The sequence below is a fragment of the Meles meles genome, chromosome 11, assembly GCF_922984935.1.
Source record: "Meles meles chromosome 11, mMelMel3.1 paternal haplotype, whole genome shotgun sequence".
NCBI lineage: Eukaryota > Metazoa > Chordata > Mammalia > Carnivora > Mustelidae > Meles > Meles meles.
The window spans coordinates 87,526,471-87,543,908 of record NC_060076.1 but is presented as its reverse complement, the minus strand read 5'-3'; the positions used below and the strand labels follow the sequence as shown (position 1 = coordinate 87,543,908).

At 41.6% G+C, this 17,438-nt stretch overlaps 1 protein-coding gene across 3 annotated transcripts in view; it reads left to right on the top strand.

The window, feature by feature from the left end:
- The window catches only part of CFAP95 (cilia and flagella associated protein 95), a 122,372-nt gene that overhangs the window by 62,385 nt on the left and 42,549 nt on the right, over nucleotides 1-17,438 (top strand). Inside the window, exon 2 of one of the 3 annotated variants that reach the window (XM_046023258.1) lies at nucleotides 8,738-8,846. The exons of the other annotated variants lie outside the window; for them this stretch is intronic. Within the exon in view, the coding sequence (XP_045879214.1) occupies nucleotides 8,738-8,846 (109 nt within the window). The remainder of the gene's footprint in view (nucleotides 1-8,737; nucleotides 8,847-17,438) is intronic. 3 annotated transcript variants of the gene reach the window in all.

Here is a 17,438-nt window from a genome sequence, read left to right as displayed (position 1 = left end):
GGGAAGGAGCTCATACAAGTAATCAGATGTTTGCTTTTTGTTTTGCAGGGGGGCAAACTGGTCTTCATTCCATTCATAAAAGATACACTGTCAGGTTTTCTTTGGACTACTATAATTACTAATGTGTCATACACTTTAAAAAATGCTGTCTCTCTTTAGTCTTACTCTTCTACCTCCTAGAGTGTCTTTAGCCAGTTGATATAAGTTGATTCTGGAGGGGAGAATCAGAGAAACCCCGAGAAGCATCCTAGGATTTTAAGATCAGTGAGATCCACTTGGTGAAACACGGTATTATGGAATGTCTTAATTCTGATTTGGCCAGGACAATCCTGGTTTTCACCACTCCCAGGTACTTAGTACCTCATTTCCGTCTGAAAATGTTCCAGGTAGATTAATTGATTAATCATCAAACTGACAAATGAACACTTTTAGATGTATTTGCAGAGTCACAAGGAAAATCTTATGTCTTATAGTAGCACCATGTCTTATACATGTCCCTTCAGCTGTTTTCAAAGTCATGTGTTTGGCAGTTACTCAGACTAATGACATTTAAACTGTTTAGACACAGGCTCCCACTACTATATTCTTTTTTGTTTCCTCCCAATATTCTCCATAGGGCCTCCTGTTTCTGAAAACTTTCTATGAAGAACATCCTTAATAATGATGGGTCTCATTCATTCAATATATGTCATTCAATATATGGCCCTCAATACATGTCCGGTGAAGGAAATGACTTCACGTACCAGCCTTCATCAGATGGTTTTCTTTTGAGTGCAGTTTAGGATTCAGATTCCATGGTTTCAGGTTATAGATGCACAAATCACATAGACCATGAGACATTGAAAACCAAAGACCCTCTTCATAAATCTGATATGTCACCATTTCTCCCGAGGACATAAGATTTTCCTTGTGACTCTGCAAATACATCTAAAAGTGTTCATTTGTCAGTTTGATGAATGTGCCACTAAAATAACATTACCTTGGCATGTAAATCATTTTCCCATGAAATCTTTAAAGAGCATTGTCAAATGTTTCTTTGTAGCCTTTGATTCTATTGGCTTTATGCTTCTGAGGTGTCAGGAAATAGAGCTGACTCTCTGGGGTAATTTTCTTTTAAAGTTCTAGATAGCAGATGTTTATAAAACCTAATAAAAAAGATATCTTTCTCTTCTCATGTGGGTTAGATTTATATCAGAAAATACAATAACTGACAGAGTAGTTGTGATCTACATTAATAATTCTAAAATTTAAAATTAATATATTCTTCCATCTGGAGTCTTAACAAAACATTTTTAACATCTTTGAAATCCACAAAGAAAATGTGTCTCTTGTCAAGGAACTAGAAGCTCGAAGGGCTGGGATTTTCATTGTTCTCATGTCAGATATTGCTCAGATTCACACCCCAGTTGCAATCAGTGTTATGCATATGTATGCCGAGAGCTTTCCCATTCAGCAAGTAGGTTTATAATTCCTCTGGAGACAAGTTTTTGTTGCAAAGGACCAGCATCTCTATATGCATAATCACTCCTTCTTTATATGTGCTTTTGCAGAGCGGGCTGGGATGCTTTTTATTTTTATAAACACATTTGAAAGCCTCTGCTTTCAACATTTCAACATTTCAACAGTAATACAATGTAAGAACATTCAATCAATCAATCAGTGAAGATTTAATGAGCATTTATAATATTTTAGACTATGCTAGGCACTGAGATCACAAAGATGAATAAAGAATAATTCCTGTATCTAAGATACTCTGAGTCTAATGAGAAGGCAGATTCATTAATACATAATTATAAAGAAAAAGAATGTGAAAGGTGGAGCAGAGATACAAGTTTTGTTGCAAGCCTCCACTTTGTTGCCCCCACATAGATGTGGGACCATGGAAAGTAAAGGTAAACTTTAGTGAAATGTGAGTGTCACTTAGTCCACTAGAATACAACTTGGTCACTTTTCCTGCGGCGGGAATCCTGTGACCTAACCCCACGCCGTCCTCTACTGGGAGCTGGACCACTCTGGCTTGGGGCAGCCTGAGGGGAGCTGCAGGTCCTTGCCCAAGAATGCTCTGGACTCAAATTTGTTTAGTTCTGCAACTCACTTTAGGCTGTATGTGTTTACTCAAGGGGGGCTTGCCAATCAAATTTGATGTGGAGTCATCTAACTCTTATGATAGGATACCCCAGCTCCCGAAGGACCCCAGAAAGAGACCCTTGTCTCTCTCGACAAGGCATTTCTTGGGACTCCATTAGGCCTGAAGAGATAGGAAGAACAGGACTCAAGCGTTCAGGTGATACGGAGTTGGTGGTAGGAGGTTACATGCCGAGTGCATATGTTGGGCATTTGTTCAGAATCGGACCTGCTCATGCTATCTTTGACCTAGTAGATTGTATTGATCTTAATCCCCTCTGTAGCAGTCTAAGTGCCATTTCTGACTACAGGGTCATAGTTCGAAGCTCCTTTTCATACAGTTGGCAGCTCTGATCCTGTCCTGTCAGTCCTTTCCCCATTCCCAGTTCTATTCGTATTCATACTGTCTCTTCCACAACATCTCTTATAATTGAGGATGTCTTACATAAAGATTTCTTCTATAAAGAAAGAGTCACAGCACTCAGCTCTGGCCTTGATACAGCAAGGTCCTAAGTAGAAGCAAGACTGCTTGTCACATACAAATGGCTATCAGACACATGAAAAAATGTTCACCATCACTAGCCATCAGGGAGATTCAAATTAAAACCGCATTGAGATACCACGTTACACCAGTTAGAATGGCCAAAATTAGCAAGACAGGAAACAGCGTGTGCTGGAGAGGATGTGGAGAAAGGGGAACCCTCTTACACTGTTGGTGGGAATGCAAGTTGGTGCAGCCACTTTGGAGAACAGTGTGGAGATTCCTCAAGAAATTAAGAATAGAGCTTCCCTATGACCCTGCAATTGCACTGCTGGTTATTTACCCCAAAGATACAGATGTAGTGAAAAGAAGGGCCATCTGTACTCCAATGTTTATTGCAGCAATGGCCACGGTCGCCACACTGTGGAAAGAACCAAGATGCCCTTCAACGGATGAATGGATAAGGAGGATGTGGTCCATATACACAATGGAGTATTATGCCTCCATCAGAAAGGATGAATACCCAACTTTTGTAGCAACATGGACGGGACTGGAAGAGATTATGCTGAGCGAAATAAGTCAAGCAGAGAGGGTCAAGTATCATATGGTTTCACTTATTTGTGGAGCATAACAAAGAACACGGAGGACATGGGGAGATGGAGACGAGAGGGAGTTGAGGGAAACTGGAAGGGGAGATGAATCATGAGAGACTATGGACTCTGAAAAACAACCAGAGGGTTTTGAAGGGGCGGGGGGGTGGGAGGTTGAGGAACCAGCTGGTGGGTAATAGGGAGGGCACGTACTGCATGGAGCACTGGGTGTGGTGCAAAAACAATGAACACTGTTACGCTGAAAATAAACAAACAAAAAAATAGAGCTTCCCTATAACCCTGCAATTGCACTACTGGGTATTTACCCCAAAGATACAGATGTAGTGAAAAGAAGGGCCATCTGTACCCCAATGTTTATAGCAGCAATGGCCATGGTCGCCAAACTGTGGAAAGAACCAAGATGCCCTCCAATGGACAAATGGGTAAGGAAGATGTGGTCCATATACACGATGGAGTATTATGCCTCCATCAGAAAGGATGAATACCCAACTTTTGTAGCAACATGGATGGGACTGGAAGAGATTATGCTGAGTGAAATAAGTCAAGCAGAGAGAGTCAATTATCATATGGTTTTACTTATTTGTGGAGCATAACAAAGAACATGGAGGACATAGGGAGATGGAGAGGAGAAGGGAGTTGAGGGAAATTGGAAGGGGAGGTGAACCACAAGAGACTATGGACTCTGAAAAACAATCTGAGGGTTTTGCAGGTGTGGGGGGTGGGAGGGTGGGTGAGCCAGGTGGTGGGTATTATGGAGGGTACACGTATTGCATGGAGCACTGGGTGTGGTGCATAAACAATGAATTCTGTTACGCTGAAAAGAAAAAAAAAAGACTGCTTGTGAAGGAAGATTCTGGCACCGATGGCAGGGAGCCCTGTGGACTCTTCTCCCAGCAAGAAGGTCATCCAATACCTGCATGCTTGTCATGGAAGACATAGTTCTTCCTTCAGTCAGCATCACAGAATACCTGTATTCAAGCAGCTTTGACCTTGAACTGACTGCTGACCAGCTGCTGTCAAATTCATGTCTGGACAAATTAATATCTGCAGAAGTCAGTCAGTAGACTAGACCAGTACTGGTCAACAATGACCTTATTACTAATCCAAGGTGATAAGACGAACTATAAAGACAATGTAGCAAGTTATTTGTATAGCTAAATTTATTCAGTTTAAAGGACTCTGAGATTGTTTTTACTTATCTTTGGTGTTAGAGGTCTTCCTATTAAAGGTGGTAGATGGTTATTTTATTTTTAATGCTCCTGTCAAAACAAAAGTTGGCAATTATATGTTGGTTCTACAGATTTGGGGGGAATATTTTGCTACTCTATGAAACACCTTTGGGAACCACTGATCTAAGTCTGGTATATAACTGTTCCCTGGAGCTTTTTTAACCTTGACATTTTTGACATTTTGAGCCAGATATTTCTTTGTTATGGGGGTTGGGTTCTTTGCATGGTAGGATGTTTAGCAGCATCACTGGCCTCTACCCACTGGAGGCCAGTAACAACCCACCCACCCTGATGCGACAACCAAAAAAGTCTTCAGACATTGGCCAGTGTCTCAAGATGGGCTGGGGTGAGGGGGTTATACTCAAAAAGTTTGAAAGTTACTACTCCAAAGACATTGTAAATTTTATTATTATTTTTATTTTATTATTTTCTCATTGAATTTTTGTTGCAGTAAATGGCAGGTTATGGCTGGTTGTATGTATGTATGGTGACCATCAATAAATGCATGTAACAAGGAGAACAAGGCTATATAAAGTGTGTGTGTGAATTTTACTTTATTATATATTATAATACCTTGATATATGTCTCATAAAGATGCTCTAAGGTTTAATTTGGCATTAACAAGTATTGAAACTAAACTAAAGCATATGATTGATAGGCACAATATTATTACCCATAATAATATTTTGCATTTACATGTCACTTGTCACTTGAGACTCTCAGTCCATTGATTCATTTGTTTCCTCAGTTCATCTCAAGGAAACTGAGGCACAAGTCAGTGTTCACCTGACATAATAAAATCAAGAGTTGATTAAGTCTGTCATTTTCTTTATAATACCCTAATCACTTTACTATATTTTTTCCATGTTAAACATATTTATTTTTTATATTATATTTTATATACTTTATAATTTTTTTAGCATGTTTGTTCCTCTTTGCTAGGCTGGCAGTCTCTTAGAAGTAGGGGCAGGTCTTCTTTAGCTATGTATCTCTCAGAGCCTGCAGACTGTGGGCTCATTTGTGGGCAACTGGGCTGGCATTAGGGGAGGCCAGGTGTATTAGCTCTGTTTTCCACAGAAAGAATTTCATTGTAGATTCATGTTTTCAGTGCTGGACTTTTAGGACTGAGATTGCTTTAAGTGAAGGAACATACCTGCATCTTTTTAAATAATCTGGTTATAATACAACTTAAAAATATATTGTACATTTTGACTTTCATGGGCACTAATTATCTTTGCCTTCATGGGCTCCTTCCTCCATTAAAAAACGTTAAAAATGATAGTTTATAACTACATTGGTATAAAGATGGATACAATCTAAGATGTATTATATTCTTTTTTTGCTGATTAAAAAAATAGTTAAGACACTCCTATGTTTTAAAACACTCTGGACACTGGGCACTATGCCCACTGTGGCCTGTGAAGAAGTGGGCACTAGGATCACATACTGAAATGTTAACTGTGCTTTTCCTCTTCATTCTTATGCTCCTGGGGAGATATTCTGGTTTTATTGCCCCGGGGAAGAAAGACCCAGCAGGCAACAAAAACTCCAAATTCTTGGGTTTGGTATTCAAAAGCTTGGGTCTTAGGATGACACTATAAATTTGGAAGAACAGGTGAAGAGCCGGGCTACCTTGTCCCGTGATAGATGAGTTCATGGAATGAAGACAGAGGGTAGCAGAGAAGTTGAAAATGTGTGTGTTTGTCTGGGACTCCAAATTGGAAAGGTTAAAGGTTTAGAAATTCTTGAGCAGATGAGACTTATCCCTGCCTAGCCCTCCATTCCCAGGGTAATGGTTTTGGAGCTGTCGAACTGTGGGGTGTGTGTGTGTCTTCCAAGCCCAGTGTCAGGGGGCGACATGAAACCTTGAGGGGCTAGGCAGACAACTCAGGAATGGCATCTGTTTTCCAGACACAGGTGGAGAGGGACACATGAATATTCCTGTTGGCCTAGATAATGGCACACTTGTGGCAGAGCGCCAGTCTAAGCAGGAGTCTATGTGGCAGGACCAGAAGGGCATAGCAGAGATTTGCTTGCATCCGTAATGGAGGACCACAGGAGAATGAGGAGGTCTCCACCGATGTCAGCAGGGAGAGATGATAACAACAAAGATGGATTCTTGGCATGTGGCACCACACAGGCCCTTGAGAGTGGGAAGAGATCCAGAATTGACCAAGATTAAGGTTTTTCCGTCTTAGCAATATGAGCACTTGGCAAAGATTAAGTACAATTAAGAAAAAAATAAAGTTGCAATTCTTGTACACCAGAATTTTTTAAATTATACATAGGTGTTTTAAATTATACATAGGTATTTATGATACTTTATTTTTTTTTAAGATTTTATTTATTTGGTATATATAGAGAGATCACAAGTAGATAGAGAGGCAAGTAGAGAGAGAGAGAGGGGGAAGCAGGCTCCCTGCTGAGCAGAGAGCCCGATGTGGGGCTCGATCCCAGGACCCTGAGATCATGACCTGAGCCGAAGGCAGAGGTTTAACCCACTGAGCCACCCAGGCGCCCCATGATACTTTAAATTTAAATTATACATAGGTGTTTATGATACTTTACAGTATTTGAAGGATGTTCTGCTTTTGTATTTTTCATTTTGCAAAAATCTTATTGGTATTACATCTGTCCTCATTTCACACATGTGGAAATGGAAACACAGAAAGGTTAAGTGACTTGCCCAAAATCATACAGCTAGAACGTGAGCAATGACTCAAACCCCTGGCCCCAAGAGCCACTCCTGGTTCTTGATGTTGTTCAGTATTCCCCCTAAGGACTAAAGTGAGAGCTTCCTGGGAGGTTCTCAGAAAATGCTGCTATGGTACCAAAATGCTTTTAGTATTTTGCAGTTTAATGCTCAGATGTGAAGAAGGAAGAGGGTTCACGTGTCTGAGCTCTGCTGCACCACCCCGGCTCCCTTGCTGCTGTGTTCTATGCAGTATTCTGCTCTCATCTCAGAGGCAGAAAGGCAGGGCTGTAGTTTGAATGCAGTGCTGGGTCCCAGTCCTAATACAGTGGAATGAGGTGGGGGGGTCAGGTCCTAAAAGGCCTCCTGACTTAGAGTGCCCCATCCAGGTGAGTGGATGCCATTCTGCTTCCATGACCCTGTGCCCACATTGTAGAATTTTCTTGTGTCTTTCACCAGAGTGTGAGCAATGAAGGTGGACTGCATCAGGCTTAGTCCCCATTGTGTCCCCTGCCTGGCGTATAGTAGATACTTAAAGTATTGACTGAATGAGTGGACAATTGGATGACTGGCTGGATGGCTGGATGCTGGCTGGCTGGCTGGCTGGCTGGCTGGATGGATGGATGGGTGGATTCTGGGGTTCCTCAGTATCCCTTACACAGTCCTAGCCCTGTATCCCTCAATAGCAAGGCCCCTTCTGAGGGATGTTTGGGTTCAGCTTCCTTTATCTTACCAAAGAAAGCTATGTAAAAATAGCTACTTCTGCTGCAGCACACTCCTTTTCCTTTTTCTTCCCCTCTTCCCAATCCCTCCTATATTATTATTTCTATCCACACTTTCAGTCAAGATGTTTGGAATTTGTTTTTCCTCTTCTGTCTACATGTTTTTTCCAGCTTATGTTTTATTGTCAGCTTCCTTTAAACCCTCTTTAGAAGCAGGAAGCACCTGTTATAAATCCATATGAGCAGATACTTTGCTCTTTCTCATTTAAAAAAAAAACTTTTAATTAAAATTCATGGTAGAAAGAATTGCTAAAGTGTCAAGTTGCCTTTCTAATTTATTACCATGTCTTATTTTAGAATTTACTTTTGGTAACTAATCTACATTATTAAATAAGGTTCACTTCATTGGAGTCACTGAGTAATCGTTGTGTTGGATAAATATTGTTCTTATGATATTATTAGTTTTATCACATGTACTGCGTTGTTTTTAGGAAGTACCCTCAGCGTTACTTGAAAAGAGATGGAAAATACTTTATATGTCCCACATCCAATGAATTTATAATTAAAACAATGTCACAAATAAAGTACATTTTCTTTTCTTTTTTTTTAAAAAGATTTTATTTATTTATTTGACAGATAGAGATCACAAGTAGCGAGAGAGGCAGGCAGAGAGAGAGGAGGAAGCAGGCTCCACGCCAAGCAGAGAGCCCGAGGCGGGGCTCGATTCCAGGACCCTGGGATCATGACCTGAGTGAAAGGCAGAGGCTTTAACCCAAATACAGTACATTTTCATTGGATAATTTTTTAAAAATTTAAATGCAATAGGTATTTAAAAAAAAAACCCTCACCACCTAACAGATTCTAATTTATTTTTTAAGGCACCATGACAGAGAAGCCTATCCAAAAGATTATGATATAGAGGGTCCTGAGGACATAAAAAAACTGTGTAATTCAACATATTGGAGACTTGGAACTGATGAACCCCCAGTAAGTAGTTGCTGCTGATTTCTTTAGATCGGGAATTTTCCTCCTAGTGAAACATGGAAAAATAAAGGGAGGAGTTCTTCGCTGGCACCACCCCTCCATGCTGTGTTGGGTACTTGGGCAGGTGACTTAGTCATAAGGTTATTGGAGAAATTAAATGAGATAAAGCAAATCAAGTGGTTAACTCAGTGTCTGGCACATCACAAGTGCTCAGGATACTGTTCGGGCTGTTAAGATGCTGTTGCCGCATCATATATCTCCTTTAAACTTCACAACAACCCTGTGAACTAAGTGGTACTATCTCTACTCTACAGAGGGGGAGAAACTCCTAGAGGTTAACTGACTTACTCAGAGTGAGACTTTGAATCTAGTTCCTTGATTTCAAATCCTTTATATTTGTCATAAGGGGGTCGAGTTGTGAGTTATTAAAACACGCTGGTATTATTCTCCTAACATTTGTGTGACCCAGTTCCCAAAGGAATATTCATTGCATGAGTACTTCCTGTTTGAATTGCCATGAGTGGGTTACTCCTTGGCTATTTAGGTACCTACCCAATTGGCGTAAGGCAGGAGCTCACCTCTCCATAGCCCCCAAATTGTGTCCTACAACGTCAAGAACTTTGGGCTAGTTGAAGACTCAGTTCAACCTTATAGGATGGTCTTGGGGCTGAAGAGCTGGTAATTTGACTAGGGCAGATGCAAATGTGTTGAGAAGACTGGGTTTGTATCACACCCTGCCCCCAAAAGCAGGGTTATTTTGAAATAGCCCTATTTGGAAAATGTCCAAATAAGGCAAGCTTAGGAAGATCCATAATTCTATGCTGGACATGAGTCTTGAAGATTCTCAGTTCTCCAGGGTGATGGGAATCAATTAGCTTATCTGGGCTTATGCTTGTTTCTTCCTGCCTTTTATAGTTACAGTGGATAGAGAATAATAAGGATAGCCGGGAAAATGGACATTTATTATAATGATGCAGCTGCCTGGAAATGGAATCAAGGATACTTACAGGAACCAAGACAGCTCTAAAGCAAGACATCCTCCTCCCTCCTCTCTCTGCCTCTGGCTCTCTCTCTCTCGCTCACACACACACACACACACACACCAGTGTCTCACTGGCATCCTGATTTTGTGCTGCTCAGTGTCTTTTTTCCCTACAGCTCAGACCTCAAGGGCATTCTGGTGGTTTCCTCAGTTTCCACTTTGGCCTCTTGCCTTTGCACCAGGCTGCCTTTTGGGTCATTAGCCAGCCCATGGAGGGATTCCTGAGTCTGATACTCAACTCTGTCAGTAGCCACTCAGCCCTGCTCCACCAAACCCAGCTTAGCCTTGCTTTCTCAAGCCATGGGGCTATGTGGGTCAGGACAAGAGCAAGTTGGGCAAAGCACACATTGCCTGGCATGTACTTAGCATCTTTGACTCTTAGAAAAACATTTATTTTTGACTTCTAAATGAAAATGTCCTTGGTCTCTGGGCTGTGGGAGAAAGTTAGATGAAGAGAACTATGAGATGTAGGAACCTCAAACTTTCATTCTGTACGTTATACACATTACAGCAATCAAACCTCAGGTCTAATAGAGGGTGTGCAAACAAGATAGTATTTACCTTCTCTATGACTTTTGTTCATGGTCATTGGAACCTTGTCCTTATTGTTCCAGGTTTACAGATATATTAGATAGGAATGAAAATAGGTCAAGGGGTCAACTGTTTCTGACAAAATTGCTATTCTTATATCCTAATAGTAAGTTACATTTTTCTAGACTTTTTGTGTATAAAGCACTTGTTCACCCATCTTGTTTCTTGCTCTTCTTTTTTTTTTACAATTTTTTTTCATTTTCTAAATAACATATAATGCATTATTAGCCCCAGGGGTACAGGTCTGTGAATCGCCAGGTTTACACACGTATTCAACTTTTTGAGGAACCTCCATGCTGTTTTCCAGAGTGGTTGCACCAGCTTGCATTCCCACCAACAGTGTAGGAGGGTTCCCCTTTCTCCGCATCTTCACCAGCATCTGTCATTTCCTGACTTGTTAATTTTAGCCATTCTGACTGGCGTGAGGTGATATCTCATTGTGGTTTTGATTTGTACTTTTCTGATGCCGAGTGATGTGGAGCACTTTTTCATGTGTCTGTTGGCCATCTGGATGTCTTCTTTGCAAAAATGTCTGTTCATGTCCTCTGCCCATTTCTTGATTGGATTATTTTTATTTGTTCTTTGGGTGTTGATTTTGATAAGTTCTTTATAGATTTTGGATACTAGCCCTTTATCTGATATGTTGTTTGCAAATATCTTCTCCCATTCTGTCAGTTGTCTTTCAGTTTTGTTAACTGTTTCCTTTGCTGTGCAAAATCTTTTGATCTTGATGAAGTCCCAATAGTTCATTTTGGCCTGCTTCCCTTGCCTTTGGTGATGTTCCTAGGAAGAAGTTGCTTTGGCTGAGTTTGAAGAGGTTGCTGCCTGTTTTCTCCTCAAGGATTTTGATGGATTCCTTCCTCACATTGAGGTCCTTCATCCATTTTGAGTCTATTTTTGTGTATGGTGTAAGGAAATGGTGTTTCTTGCTCTTCTTAACAACGTTGCAAAGTTGAAAGAAAGATACTATTTTTAAAAATTTTTTTCATTAACATATAATATATTATTTGTTTCAGGGGTACAGGTCTGTGACTCATCAGTCTTGCTGCTATAAACATTGGGATGAATGTGCCCCTTTGGATCACTACATTTGTATCTTTAAAGTAAATACCCAGTAGTGCGTTTGCTGGGTCATAGGGTAGCTCTATTTTCAACTTTAAAAAAAAAAATTATTTATTTGACAGACAGATCACAGGTAGGCAGAGAGAGCAGAAGGGAAGCAGTTTCCCTGCTGAGCAGAGAGCCTGACGCAAGGTTCCATCCCAGGATGTTGGGATCATGACCTGAGCCGAAGGCAGAGGCTTTAAAGCACTGAGCCACCCAGGCGCCCCATATTTTCAACTTTTTGAGGAACCTCCACATACGTTTCCTGACTTGTTAATTCTAGCCATTCTGACAGGTGTGAGGTGGTATCTCATTGTGGTTTTGATTTGTATTTCCCTGATTCCAAGTGATGTTGAACACTTTTTCATGTGTCTATTTGCCATTTGGATATATTCTTTGCAGAAATGTCTGTTCATGTCCTCTGCCAATAAGAAAGATATTATTCTAATTCTAAACCCAGACCCACTGATCTTAAATGATTTCACTCAAGGTCCCAGGTGTAAAAAGGAGGGAGATATAGATACAGAGCCTTCCTATTTTCATGGGTCAGGTATGATGCTAGATGTAACAGAAGGATGGATGAGTTTTTCTTGCCACAGAATTTTGATAGAGACCTAAACACTAGAATACTCTCAATAGTTGGTGAAAACCACACATCTTAAAGCAAGATGCTAGACCATCTAGGCAGGACCTGCTAAGATATTCTAAACTAGGTTAGGCCAGTATGAGTGATTATGCCTTTGAAGACTGGAGTTCAAAAAGGATTTATTTCAGGGGCGCCTGGGTGGCTCAGTGGGTTAAGCCTCTGCCTTCAGCTCAGGTCATGATCTCAGGGTCCTGGGATCGAGCCCTGCATGGGGCTCTCTGCTCAGCAGGGAGCCTACTTCCTCCTGTCTCTCTACCTGCCTCTCTGCCTACTTGTGATCTCTATCTCTCTGTCAAATAAATAAATAAAATCTTTTAAAAAAAAGATTTATTTCATTGTGGGACACATGTCCCTTCTTCCTCAGTTGAGAGGTATTTTAAGGAAATCAGAGAGATTAATATGTGTATACTGGAACTTAGAGGGCATAGGGTCCAGGTGTCTGACTCTTGTGAAAACAGCAAGGCCCACCCGCTGCAGGATTCCATGCTTAAAGCAGCACCCAGCTGGGAAGATGAGAAACTTAAATCTAATATAGTTAGCAATTTTGGTGATTTCACTGGACTGGAAAATTTCATAACTAAAATGAGATCCTTCTCAAAAAAAAAAAAAATGAGATCCTTCTCAAGATTGAGGGGCCTAGAAAAGTTATGGGACTCATTTAAAATTCCCATTAAGTGAAAGAGAAGAACTAGCCATCCATGTGGGATGGAAGAGGCAGCTTGATTAAAAATGAAGTTGCTTCATGATTGCATCCTACTGATGGGATAGGATCGATTCAGTAAGAGGGTTATATGAACAGCACCTCATTTCATCCTCTGGACAACTCTTCAGGCTAGCACTCTAAGTGGCCACATTGTGTAAATGAGGACACTGAGGCCAGGTGAAGCTCGATCACTTGTTCAAAGTCAAATAGCAAGTAAGTGTATTAAAAATTAAAATCTATTTTTCTCTCTGGTTCCAGAGTCTAATATCTTAAATACTTTTCAAACTGTCTCTTGGAGTGCCAAGTTGTTCTACTCCCAGCCCAGGGCCTTTCTACCCCCCAAACACTGCATCCTCCTTGCAGAAAATGAACCTGATTATTATTTTTTTTTTTTTGCTGTGGCTTGGGCATGTGTTGGGGCATTGGTTTCTCATCTCTTATCTATAACCTCTGTCCTGTTTCTTCAGTTGTGTCCACGCACATGCCAGGTAGTCCCTGTTTCCTCTCTGTTTCCTTTCCTACATGTCTTCTTAGCATTTTTGGATTTTTGCAATATTGCTGCTGAGTGGTTGCTTTTTTTGTCCACCAGCATTTCTGTTCCACTGTATGAAGTTCTCCTTGCCCTTCAGTGCTGGTACTGGGGTTACGTGAGCGCCGTTTATTTGTTAACAGTATTTTAAATAGGACTTTCTTTGTCTTCATTTTAGCTGAGACTCTCCACAAATAAATCCGTAGTCCCATGTGCCAAAGTGAAATATTAGGCCACTTAGGTGAGACCCTCAAAGATGGTTCCCTTAGGCCAGTACTCACATGAGGGATATAAGAGGATTAAAAGCCAAGAAAACAAAAGAAGGGTTTGAGGGTAGAAAAACAGGGTTTTGGAAAAGGTGTACTGTGAGTCTCATCTGCCTGGTGAAGTTAGAGATATGAGGTGCTGGTGATGTTTCCAAAGCAGTAGAGCAGAGAGAGGGGAACTAGCTACATGTACATCATTGGTGAGACAAGGATAATTGAGTACTCAGGCCTGCAGGTGGCTTTTGGGGATCAGATGTAGAAGAGAAAGATGACAGAGAGCCATTTCAGAACCTGCCCAAGAGCCGCTCATGTAGGAATGGGAGGGATGGTGACTGGATTCCCAGGGGCTGAGGCAGGACAGTGGCATCCTGTGTCATGGAACATAACCACTGCGTGTTTTCAGAAGGGATCTCAACATCTACAGAACACTCTAAGAAAATCAGCTTTGAACATCCGTCAGTGCCGGAGAGGGTCAGACAACAGACATGCCCAGAGGAAACCAAGACAAGATTATACTTCCACCTTTCTTGCGTTTACCTCTCTCCTTCCTTGTATCCCCACACCCACATCATAAACCCTGAAGAAGCCAGAGGGAGTTGAGGAGTAGGGAAGAAGTTTAAGAGGGACAATTGAGAAGAAGCCAACTGTGCCATCTTTCCCACTGACATATGCCAGGCCAAAGCTGACCTAAATTACAGGAAGGAGTCTTTCATTTCAAATGAAGTTTTGGCTAGTACATGGGTACTGAGGATTTTACTTACTTCAGTGAGACTTCTCTTGGGACAGAAGTAGCCAGAAGATGTTTGCGTTATCTGAGAGTGGCCACAGAGATCTTGGCAATTGTCCTATATTTTATCAAGGAGCATAAGAAAGAATTCTCCTCTCCAAATGGCTATGGATGGGCAGTGGTGGAGGAACAACAGGTTTGTTTTCTGATTGTACTACGTACAAGTCCCACTCGTTTGGTGAGCCCATTCACATCCTCTCTGTCCTCTTCCCTTACTTTATTTTTCTTCATGGCATTTAAAGCACTGGATATATTTAAGACTTCTTTAGTTGTTAATTGCACATGTCCCTTGACTAGATACTAGTGCCATGAGAGAAAGGACTTTGGTTTGTTTTGTTCTCTGCTGTGTCTCCAGTTCCTAGAATGGTGCCTGACCCAGAGTGGGTCCTCAATAGGTACTTGTGGAAGGAAGGGATAAAGGAAAGAAACAAAGAAAGAAAGGCAAGAAGGAAGGAAGGGAAGAAAAAAGGGGGGAAGAGGAAGGAAAAAAGGACTATATTCCACAAATATATATTGAGGCCCTGTTATTTTGCTAAGCGGTGCAGTAAGAAACAATTCAAAACAAGGTCACTGTACATCAGTGACCACAGCTCCCCTCACTAACTCTTCCTGAGGGCCCCACCAACTACCCTTCCATCGGGGAGCCCCCAGTGGGGCTGGGAAGGGGGGGGCCATAGCCCATCAAGCTCCTGACCTGGCTGGGCTCCTAGACTAGAGGGCAGAGGTAAATGAGTCCCTGTCCCTACCTCCAGTCCCTCCCTCACCAGCCTCACCCTGTGGTGGGCTTTTTAAGAGGATTTTAACTGGTTGTGGGGAGGGAAGAGAAGGAAGGACAGGGGGTTGGAGGCATGAGGACCTCCTACCCCCTTGGCCCCCTCCCCTCCTCCCAGGCCTACACTCCTCCAATCCTTCCTCCCCTCCTGTGTCCCTTGTAAATAGAACCAGACCGGCCTGTCTATTCCTCTTCCCTTCCCTGGTCCCCCCGGGTGTAAATAGATTGTTATAATTTTTTTCTTAAAGAAAACTTCGATTCACACCGTCCAACCTGGCCCGTCCCCCTTCTACAGCTGTGTTCCCCTTCCTGTCCTCTGCCCCTAAGGTCTCCTCCCTCCTCTCCCCACCCTGGAGGACTGAGGGGGTGGGGGTTGGGGAGCTCCTGATATCTTAGTTTCCACAGTAAGGTTTGCCTGTGTACAGACCTCCATTCAATAAATTATTGGCATGAAAAAAAAAAAAGGCTTGCGGGGAAAGTGCAGATGTACAACCACAGTGACACGGTGTACGGTGGATGCTGTGATAGGAAGAAGATTAAGATGTGGAAAGGGGCACCTGAACTGAAATGTGTTGAGGGGGAGGGTCAGGGATGGCTTCCTAGTAGAGATGCCCACAGCACGGCTCCTGAGCTGAGTCTAAAGGAACCATTCACTGGTGAGATCTGGAAATATACCAGTCAGGTTTCAGGGCTGGCATAATCGAATTCCTACTCCAGTGCTCCTTCTGGCTTCAGGAGAGCATGTGGGTCCAGGGGATGCAGCTTCCTGGACAAGCACTCATTCAGGCCACTTTCTCTGATTGCTTTATGAGTCTAAGCAATTATGGGAAATAGCATTTTAAACTATAACTTTTGTCTTGGTATTTTATTTAAACTTTATTCAGGTGCTGCATAACTCTACCAGAGTGAGCCCCATGCAAACTAAAATTCTCAGAGCCCTTGTCTCATGGTTACTTCATTTGTAAAGTCCCTCACCCACTCACCCAAGGATCCTCACAACACTACCTCTGTCACGATCAGTATGTAAGACTGCTTTTGAGGAAGGAAACGTCCTCAAAACTGAGAAGAATTAAGTACAGGGTACCTTCGATGCTGTGTCATAGGAGGTGAGAACTTATCAGACATAAAGAAACAAGGAAAACCAATGGGTGATTTTTCTAAACAGATTTTTCTTATATGGCTAATGGATCCATGCCAAGGCATTTCCAGAACTAACAGGACTATGTGAATGAGCATATTAGGCTAATATTAGTATGAATAGCATTATGGTCATTTTGGACTTTAAAATGGCAAATAAATGAATAGTACAAGAGTGTGCTAACGTTCTTTTTATGAATCTATAAAAAATAGCCAAGAAAGTCTCAAATATGAGCTATTTTAGTGTATGAAAATATATTTAAAAATTAATGACTCTAAAAGGGATATAAAGGGATATAATTATACCAGATCTGAGAAATTCAATTATTATTTACTTAATTGGTTCAGGTATTTTTTTATTTGATTGACATAGAATAGTGTTTTGATCATAAGACTATGCCTACAGATGCTTCTTGCATTCAGATCTATGTACTTGAAAGAGTCATATAGATCAAATTTTTGTGAATGGAATAATTTTAAATGCCTTTGGAGGAGAACCACTTATACCAGGAGAAAGGGAGATGTTTGGGGCGAGTCGGTGATGGGGTCAGGGTCTCCTCTTGCTTCAGGTTTCTGTAATCTCTGAGCTCGAAGTTGATGCCACCAGTTCCAGCATCCTCACGTGGATCTACTTTGGATTGTCTTTCTCCAACATCAGCGCAAGTGCACCTGCCTCTACTGTTTCAGGAATTCTGTATAAATTTAGGCCAACTGAGTGTATTTTCCATGTCTGCTGATGCATCCATGGGTCTACTGATTCGAACGTGTCTCTGCTCTGTCATTTCTAGGGATCTTGGATAAGAATGAATGGAGGCATCTGCCATTTTGATCCCATCACTCTCCTTCACAACTCTTTTTCTATTGCAATCATCATGCCTCATTTAACTCTTTGAGGAACTAGATTTTAATTTTTCAGTATATCAGTTTTCTGAATCATGTGCTCTGTTATGTTGAACAAACGGCACTTGGAAGATGCAGTCACACGCGCACCTGTATTCTTCGTCTCCACTGTCTATTC